The sequence below is a fragment of the Oncorhynchus kisutch genome, linkage group LG25 (genome assembly GCF_002021735.2).
Source record: "Oncorhynchus kisutch isolate 150728-3 linkage group LG25, Okis_V2, whole genome shotgun sequence".
NCBI classification, from domain to species: Eukaryota; Metazoa; Chordata; class Actinopteri; order Salmoniformes; family Salmonidae; genus Oncorhynchus; species Oncorhynchus kisutch.
Window position 1 is genome coordinate 15,110,313 of NC_034198.2, and position 9,745 is coordinate 15,120,057.

Below are 9,745 nucleotides of genomic sequence, written 5' to 3' on the forward strand. Positions count from 1 at the left end.
TAAGCGTCTGACCTTGCGCGGCTGAATGTTTACGGAAGGGAGTCTGATGAATGAACACCACAATATCGGTGTGAAATTTTGAAAAACAGCCACGCAGGCCTCTACTTGACTTGTCTCATTTAGAATAGTAAACTCCTGTATTATTTCGAAGGATACAGCTAGCTAGGCTACAAAGGCCGTAGCTAGCTAGACAGCAAAACTTGACTCAACGTCATATCTCAGTACGAGGAAGGGGTTCTCAAGGTAGGCTATTCAGACTATCCACCCGACTGGAGCTGCAGTAGTTGGTTTTGTGCAAAAAAAAAATAGCTGTTGGGTTATTGCTAGGGGTTTTAGTGGTTCAGACTTATGATGATGATTAACAATGCATCCAGCCTGGTCTGGCATATTTATATATTTTAGTAATTTAGCAGACCCTCTTATCCAGAGCGACTTACAGAAGTAATTAGGGTTAAGTGCCTTGCTCAAGGGCACATTAACATATTTTTCACCTAGTTGGCTCGATGATTTAAGCTAGCAACCTTTCGGTTACTGGTCCAAAGTGCTTAAGCACTAGACTACCTGAGTGTCTGTATCTGCTAGCCATGCCTTTATAGCACAGTCAGGTGGTAGTGCACTCACCCTGTAACTGGGGTTGCTGGTTCAAACCCTGCTACGGCTTTTCCTCTCAAATATTGCAACAGGATACTATATTTCCAATTTCAGTACAGGTAGTCCTGACCAGACCTCTCTCCAGCACCATGTGGGGCGAGGAGATCAGACATATGGCGTCCAGCCACGCCATCATGGCATCGGGGGTATTTATGGCGACAGTGGTGCCGGCGGTGCTAGTGCCGGGTTTCTCTGTGTATGGGACACACCTGCTGTGGCAGTACTCTGTTGCCGGGGTTGTCGCTGTGGTCAACATCTCCCTGTTCTGGCTGCTGGGGGTCAGCCCCCCTACCAAGAAACACACTATCACCTACAAGGTACACACACACAGTCACCTAAAGAAACAAACACACACACTCACCTACAAGGCATACTCACTATGAAGATATGATCAGTTTTATACGAAAACTGAATGGTATGAGGTGATCATCTCCACCCCCCCCCCCCCCCCCCCCCCCCCCCCCCCCAGGTGTCTAGGTTGGTGCGTTCCTGTCTCTACTTGCTCCTCTCCTGTCTGTTCTTCCACACTGTAGTGGTCCTGTATGGAGCACCGTTACTGGAGTGAGTTCTGCCAAGACAGTGTGTTTCCACCTGCCAATATTGAGTGTGTCAGATTGTGTTGTAAGTCGTTGTGTTGAAAGTCTTTGGAAGTCTTTGTTTTTGAGTCTTTCACTGTGTTTCTGTTTTAGGTCTGCGTTGGAGACGTTCTCTCTGGCGGTGTTGTTGACCAGTCTAACCACTCTGAGGTGTGTGTGTGTCCTCGGGCCCAACGTCCAAGCCTGGATAAGAGTCTTCAGCCGACATGGGTACTACCTCTATCTACGTCTACCTCTGTCTCTCTAAGTCTCGCATTTCTGTATTCTCTTATTCTCTCTCACATTCTAGTCAAACTCTCTCTCCAACTACTTCTTTATCTACTCTCTCTCGTGCTCGCTCTCTCTCTCTCTCTGACAGAGACAGTATGTCTGTACTGTATGTCCACTGGTAGACAGTCTCTACCACTATGTCACAAGCTTCACAATGTCGATGCTATGTGTGTGTGTAAAATGTGTATATGTATACTTGTGATTTGTTTTAGGGCCATGTCGGTGTGGGACACTTCTCTACAGATGGTGGTCGGCTGCAGTGTTGTGGGAGCCTGGCTGGGAGCCTTCCCTATCCCTTTGGACTGGGACCGACCCTGGCAGGTCAGATCACACACACACACACACAGAAAGGCAATGAGTAGAGCTGACACGACTCCTTACTTTGTATATCAGTAAGCCCTGTTTGTTCTACACAATATATTTATATCACAATGTTGTTTCCTGTAGGTGTGGCCTGTGTCCTGCAGTCTGGGTGGAGTGATTGGTTACCTGACTGGGCTAGTCGTCGCCCCCGCCTGGATACACTGGCACCGGAAACACCTCACCTACAAGAGCAAGTGATGGACAGGGAGGGAGGGTGGTTGGGTGTGAGTTATGTATGTATATTGTATTTTTTATTTATTTTAACTAGGCAAGTCAGTTAAGAATGAATTCTTATTTACAAAGACGGCCTACCAAAAGGCAAAAAGCCTCCTGCGGGGACGGGGGGCCCGGGATACATTTAAAAAAGAAATACAGTATAAATAATAATAAATATAAACACAACACTACATAAAGAGACCTAAGACAACAACATAGCAAGGCAGCAACACATGACAACACAACATGGTAGCAACATAACAACAACATGGTAGCAACACAACATGGTAGCAGCACAAAACATGGTACAAACATTATTGGGCACAGTCAACAGCACAAAGGTCAAGAAGGTAGAGACAACAAATACATCACACAAAGCAGCCACAACTGTCAGTAAGTGTCCAATGAGTCTTTGAATGAAGAGATTGAGAACTGTCCAGTTTGAGTGTTTGTTGCAGCTCGTTCCAGTCGCTCGCTACAGCGAACTGAAAAGAGGAGCGACCCAGGGATGTGTGTGCTTTGGGGACTTTTAATAGAATGTGACTGGCAGAACGGGTATTGTATGTGGATGATGAGGGCTGTAGTAGATATCTCAGATAGGGAGGGAGTGAGGCCTAAGAGGGTTTTACAAATAAGCATCAACCAGTGGGTCTTGCGACGGGTATACAGAAATGACCAGTTTACAGAGGAGTATAGAGTGCAGTGATGTGTCCTATAAGGAGCATTGGTGGCAAATCTGATGGCCGAATGATAAAGAACGTCTAGCCGCTCGAGAGCACCCTTACCTGTTGATCTATAAATTATGTCTTCGTAATCTAGCATGGGTAGGATGGTCATTTGAATCAGGGTTAGTTTGGCAGCTGGGGTGAAAGAGGAGTGATTACGATAGAGGAAACCAAGTCTATATTTAACTTTAGCCTGCAGCTTTGATATGTACTGGGAGATGGACAGTGCACTGTCTATCCATACAAGTACTATGTATGTGTAGTGTATGTATTGTATATTGGGGTGAAAGAGTGATATTGTGTGTGTATTGTGTATGGAAGTGTGTATTGTATATATGTGCATGCTTGTTATGTCACTCCTCCAGGCTGCTGTTAAATGATCCTAGTAGTAATCCTGCTGTATTTCTTTGGTATCTGAATATTTATTGGGCTGTTGGTGGACAGGCCCTCTCCTGTCAAATATGTTGCCATGTAAAAATATTCCAGATTTCCTCTTTTTTTTGACAAATAAAGTCTTAGTTTCTTTTTATTCCTCTGATTGTTTTTCCCTATAGAGTTTTTACAGACAGAAACCACAGAGCTGTACCGCCACAGCTGTGCATTTCACACACACACACACACACACACACACACTGCCACTATACCATGAATTCCAAGGAACTGGCTGTAGATCTCTGAGATAGAAATAGTTTTATAACCATCCCCAGATATATGCCTCATCACAATTTTCCAAGAGCACACAGTGTTCTCCATCATTGGGAAATGGAATGGCCCAGCCAAAGCTCAGACCTGAATCGCATTGAAAATCTGTGGAAAGATTGCTGTTCACCACCACTCCCCAGCTAATTTAAGAGGTTAATAAAATCTGCCGATACAGATTGCTGTCAAAGGTGCTTCTATGATTTGTTTAGCACAGCAACGTCGAATGAACGTAATTATTATAATTAACGACTTGGTCAAAACATGAGAAATTAACTTAACAACCAGCCCGCTTGGGTAGCAACTTAAGAACCCAAAAATCAATTTACTAATTTAAAATGTTCGGAAAACAGGACCTCCGATTTGACACACTGAACTCTATCTGAGAAGTAGTTGGTGAACCAGGCGAGGTAGTCATTTAAAAAACTAATGCTATTGAGTCCAGTGTTGCCAACTCCTCAGTAAGGAAAGTAGCTATTGGCTGTCCTAGAAATCGCTAAATGACATCATCGCATAATTGGCCATGTGCATGTAATTGTGATGGACGCTGTAGGAGAGAGAGAGAGACAAGTGAGTAAAAAACACCCTAAATATGTTTAGAACTACAAATGAACTTTCTTGTCGATTCTTTTTATTTTTTATGGCACAATTCCAACCCTCCTTTATCCGGGCTTGGGATGGCAAAAGTTTAGTTTTATTAATTTGGTTTGGTTTTTAACCTTATGGTCCACTTAGGAGCCCACAACAAGTCACAGTAAAACATGAACATTTTTAACCATATATTTTTTTTCCGTATACAATCTACATTAACAATCTAAATGGACCAAAAAGAGACAATAGAAAAAACTGTCAATGGCAATGTGAGAAAATTATGGTAACTAGTCTGGCCCTAGTTCGGGTTAATTGTTTTTTTAATGTAAGCCAAGGTGGGATCAGCCAGCGGAGGCTTCCCGCATGCGAGATTCATTTGCAGTCTGGACACGGAGGGGTGAACATCTGCTCTGACTGCAGCTGGGAGGGATTGCTGCACGAGAACTGGGCCGCCTGTGAGTGCTTAGGGACAGGGTGTGGCCCCCGGCAGCACTAGCTGCTCGTTGAGAAGACTAAGAAGGATACATGCTTTCACGTCAGAGTCTCCAATAAACACCAGAAAAAGATGCTAGATTTGTCGCTAGTTGCTTTTTTGAAAATGTGTTGCTAGAGGGGTCTAAATACTCGCTAAATATAGCAACAAAGTCACTAAGTTGGCAACACTGATTGAGTCTGCAGATAAGAATGTGGTGATTGACAGAGTCGAAAGCCTTGGCCAGGTCGATGAAGACGGCTGCACAGTACTGTTTTTTATCGATGGCGGTTATGATATTGTTTAGGACCTTGAGCGTGGCTGAGGTGCACCCATGACCAGCTCAGAAACCAGATTGCATAGCGGAGAAGGTACGGTGGGATTCGAAATGGTCGGTGATCTGTTTGCTAACTTGGCTTTCGAAGACTTTAGAGAGGCAGGGCAGGATGGATATAGGTCTGTAACAGTTTGGGTCTAGAGTGTCACCCCTTTTGAAGAAGGCTTGAACAGGCTAGTAATTGGGGTCGCAACAATTTTGGCGGATAATTTTAGAAAGAGAGGGTCCATATGTTCTAGCCCAGCTGATTTGTAGGGATCCAGATTTTGCAGCTTTATCAGAACATCAGCTATATCGATTCGGGTGAAGGAGAAGCGTGGGTGGCTTGGGCAAGTTGCCCAAGCGGGGGGTGCAGAGCTGTTGGCCGGGGTAAGTGTAGCCAGGTGGAAAGCATGGCTAGCCGTAGAAAAATGCCTATTGAAATTCTCGATTATCGTAGATTTATCAGTGGTGACAGTGTTTCCCAGCCTCAATGCAGTGGGCAGCTGGGAGGAGGTGGTCTTGTTCTCCATGGACTTTACAGTGTCCCAAAACTTTTGGGAGTTAGTGCTACAGGATGCAAATTTCTGTTTGAAAAAGCTAGCCTTTGCTTTCCAAACTGACTGTGTATATTGGTTCCTGACTTCTCTGAAAAGTTGCATATCGCGTGGGCTATTCAATGTTTTTGTGCTGGTCAAGGGCAGTCAAGTCTGGAGTGAACCAAGGGCTATATCTGTTCTTAGTTCTGAATGGTGCATGCTTATTTAAGATGGTGAGGAAAGCACTTTTAAAGAACAACCAGGCATCCTCTACTGACGGGATGAGGTCAATGTCCTCCCAGGATAACCAGGACAGGTCGATTAGAAAGGCCTGCTCGCTGAAGTGTTTTAGGGAGCGTTTGACAGTGATGAGTGATGGTCGTTTGACCGCGGACCCATTACGGACCCAGGCAATGAGGCAGTGATCGCTGAGATCCTGGTTGAAGACAGCAGTGGTGTATTTAGAGGGCAAGTTGGTCAAGATGATATCTATGACGGTGCCCATGTTTATGGATTTAGGGTTGTACCTGGTAGGTTCCTTGATAATTTGTGTGAGATTGAGGGCATCTAGCTTAGATTGTCCGGCGGCCGTGGTGTTAAGCATGTCCCAGTTTAGGTCACCTAACAGTACAAACTCTGAAGATAGATGGGGGCAATCAATTCACATATGGTGTCCAGGGCACAGCTGTGGGCTGAGGGGGGTCTACAACAAGCAGCAACAGTGGGAGACTTATTTATGGAAAGGTGGATTTATAAAAGTAGAAGCTCGAATTGTTTGGGCACAGACCTGGATAGGCTGCAGAGTTCTGTCATACTATCTCTGCAATAGATTGCAACTCCGCCCCCTCTGGCAGTTCTATCTTGACGGAAAATGTTGTAGTTGGGGATGGAAATTTCAAAAATTTTGGTGGTCCTAAGCCAGGATTCAGACATGGCTAGGACATCAGGGTTGGCGGAGTGTGCTAAAGCAGTGAATAAAACAAACTTAGGGAGGAGGCTTCTGATGTTATCATGCATTAAACCAAGGCTTTTACGGTTACAGAAGTCAACAAATGAGAGCGCCTGGGGGAATAGGTGTAGTACTGGGGGCTACAGGGCCTGGGTTAACCTTTACATCACCAGAGCAACAGAGGAGGAGTAGGATAAGGGTATGGCTAAAGGCTATAAGAACTGGTCGTCTAGTGCGTTGGGAACAGAGAATAAAAGGAGCAGATTTCTGGGTGTGGTAGAATAGATTCAGGGCATAATGTACAGACAAGGGTATGGTAGGATGTGTGTGCAGTGGAGGTAAACCTAGGCATTGAGTGACGATGAGAGAGGTTGTGTCTCTGGAGGGGCCAGTTTAGCCAGGTGAGGTTTCCGCATGTGTGGGGGGGGTGGGACAAAAGAGCTATCCAAGGCATGTTGAGTGGGACTGAAATAAAACAATAAGAACTAACCGAAACAGCAGTAGACAAGGCATATTGACATTAGAGAGAGGCATAAAGCAATCACAGGTGTTGATCGGGAGAGTTAAGACAACAACGGGTAAATGGCGATGAATGGGCAGAGAGGGTCAGTTAGGTACACAGTTAGGGACCTGAGTTTGGGGCTGGGGCCGATAGATAAACAAAGTGAGGTACCGTTTAAGTGAACAGTCCATTAGGCATCAGCTGTGTAGCTGAGTGATCATAGGGTCCAATGAGCAGCAATAGATTAGTCAGGGAGCCGTTCAGTAGTCTCTACTACGCTAGGCAAGCAGAAGACATGGTGATTCAGACAGCTAGCAGGCCGGGGCTAGCAGATAGGTCTTCGGCGACAACGCAATGGAAACGGCTGTTGAAACCACATCGGACGATAACGTCAGCAGACCAGTCGTGATGGATCGGCGGGGCTCCGTGTCGACAATAAAGGGTCCAGGCCAAATTGGCAAAAGAGGTATTGTAGCCCAAGAATTAGCTGGTATGCCTTTGTCGCCTAGCCGGGAGATGGGCCTAGCTCAAGGCTAACTGGTGCTTGCTTCAGAACAGAGGTGTTAGCCAACAGTGGCCACTCTGATTGCAGCTAGCTAGCTGCGATGATCCAGTGTAATGGTTCAGAGCTTGCGGCAGGAATCCGGTGATGTGGTAGAGAAAAGCAGTCCGATATGCTCTGGGTTGATATCTCGCTGTGCAGACTGGCAGGTATTGACTGAGCTAAAGCTGGCTGGTGTCCGAATTAAAGGTGAAGACCGCTAGCAGTGGCTAACATTGAATACTAGCTAGTTAGCTGGCTAGCTTCTGATGGAGGTTCCGGTTATAAAGTATAAAAATAGCAGATCCGTACCACATTGGGTGAGGTGGGTTGCAGGAAAGTATATTTAGTTCACAGATGGAAAGTGAGATGAAAATATATATGAAAAATAACGAGGAAACAGACTATTTACACTGGACAAGATGGGACAAGACAAACACGTCCGACTGCTACGCCATCTTGGACATGATCGTTTAAACTAATCAACTCATCATTAAGATATCGGTGTATCATCATGTGTGTTGGTGTTGGCCTGTAGATCTGAATGTACTGGATATACTTCCACCCATTCTATCTGAAGCAGTCATACTGCTTACAAATCCAATCATCCTACCTAATGATTAGCCTATCACATCATGGTTTTGTTACATCTATCCAATCACACACTTATCAACAGAACATCACTGGTCAACCCTACTGCCTCTGATCTGGCGGACTCACGAAACACGCATGCTTCGTTTGTAAATTATGTCTGAATGTTAGAGTGTGCCCCTGGCTATCAGAAATTTAAAAAACAAGAACTATGATGCTGTCTGGTTTGCTTAATATAAGGAATTTGAAATGGTTTATACGTTTACTTTACATTTTTGACTCAAGTATATTTTAGCAATTACATTTACCTTTGATACTTAAATACATTTTAAACCAAATACTGGGAAGATTGTATCCCCCATATATATAACATTCTATTGGTTGCAATAATTTTGTATAGTAATTTAAATTGAAAATTTCCAAGTTTTGAATCCGCCGTTGTTTTGTGTATCAATTCATAAACCATGTGCCATGGAATGGGTACATCGAAAATCTCTTCCCAACTATTTTGCTGTCAGTTTTTTGGTCCTTAAATGAAATTGGTATATGTTTTTATTCATCACACTTTTCTTTAACCATTTATGTTCTTTAATACAGGACCGACATACAACTTCCTTACTTTTTTCCCCTTCTACTTCCTCTTCCATTTTTGTGGTAATGCTGCAGTTAAATCGTTGTAATTTTGGGAAGAGCAGACATGTCCATACAGTGGGGCAAAAAAAGTATTTAGTCAGCCACCAATTGTGCAAGTGGAGTTATGTCACACATACAGCTAACACAGACATACTGTATGTCTGTGTTAGCTGTATATGTGACATAACTCCACCTGTCCTATTTATGATATCATTCACTAACATTATACTTTTCTTTTGTTATTATTCGAAAAATATGTTTTTTCTAAATCAATTAGTAGTGTATTTGAGTTTAACCACAATATTTGTTGTATTATTTGTTCTGTCTTTTCAGGTGGATTAAACTGAAAGTGCAACCAACTTTCTAAGGCTTGTTTAAAAAATAACAATATTTTGGAGATGATTTACTTTTCAAACAACCGAAAGTGAGCAGGTGTAATCTGAATAAAGGGGAAAAGGCCCTTCTTGAACATAGGATGAGACATTCTTACCAATTTACTAGAGAACCAGTTTTGATTTAAGTATAACTTTTGTATGACTGATGCCTTTAGTGAGAGGTCTAATGCTTTAATATTTAATCATTTCTGCCCTCCGAATTCATATTCGTTATATACATAGGCCCTTTTAATTTTGTCTGGTTTGCCATTCCAAATCAAATTGAATATTTTTGGTTCATATAATTTAAAAAGCAGGTCACTCGGTGTAGGCAAAACCATAAGCAAATAGATAAACTGTGATATGACTAAAGAGTTAATCAGGGTTATTTTTCCACAAATAGACAGGTATTTTAATTTCCATGGTAGCAAGATCTTATCTATTTTTGCTAACTTTCTATAAAAATTATTGGAGTGAGATCATTTCTTTCTTTTGGGATTTGTATACCGAGTGTGTCCACATCTCCGTCATACCATTTAATTGGTAAACTACATGGTAATGTAACATTTGCATTTTTTTGTGATCCAATACATAATATCATTTATCATAATTTGATTTTAATCCAGAGAGGATAGCAAAAGTATCTAGATCCTCTGAGGCCGTGGAGAGATTCTAATTGTGTTTATTAAAGAAAGCATGAATCATTAGCGTACAATG

At 43.1% G+C, this 9,745-nt stretch overlaps 1 protein-coding gene across 2 annotated transcripts; it reads left to right on the forward strand.

The window, feature by feature from the left end:
- The first annotated feature begins 11 nt into the window (after positions 1 to 11).
- Positions 12 to 2,176, forward strand: LOC109870484 (phosphatidylinositol-glycan biosynthesis class F protein-like). Of its 2 annotated transcripts, none has more exons than XM_020461005.2 (6): positions 12 to 243; positions 706 to 968; positions 1,121 to 1,212; positions 1,341 to 1,457; positions 1,730 to 1,838; positions 1,965 to 2,176. In XM_020461005.2, exons 2-6 carry the CDS (start codon positions 741 to 743, stop codon positions 2,076 to 2,078), a joined length of 660 nt encoding a protein of 219 aa, XP_020316594.1. In that variant the 5' UTR covers positions 12 to 243; positions 706 to 740; the 3' UTR covers positions 2,079 to 2,176. The 2 variants fall into 2 exon arrangements, with proteins under 2 accessions (XP_020316594.1, XP_020316595.1); XM_020461006.2 differs by having other exon boundaries at positions 711 to 968.
- The last annotated feature ends 7,569 nt before the right edge of the window (positions 2,177 to 9,745 follow it).

Bases quoted from the DNA above. Each gene is read 5' to 3' on its own strand.
- LOC109870484 (XM_020461005.2), top strand. From the start codon at position 741: ATGTGGGGCGAGGAGATCAGACATATGGCGTCCAGCCACGCCATCATG. The intron at 1,213-1,340 runs GTGAGTTCTGCC...TTTCTGTTTTAG, and splicing joins TATGGAGCACCGTTACTGGA to GTCTGCGTTGGAGACGTTCT. The intron at 1,839-1,964 runs GTCAGATCACAC...TGTTTCCTGTAG, and splicing joins ACTGGGACCGACCCTGGCAG to GTGTGGCCTGTGTCCTGCAG.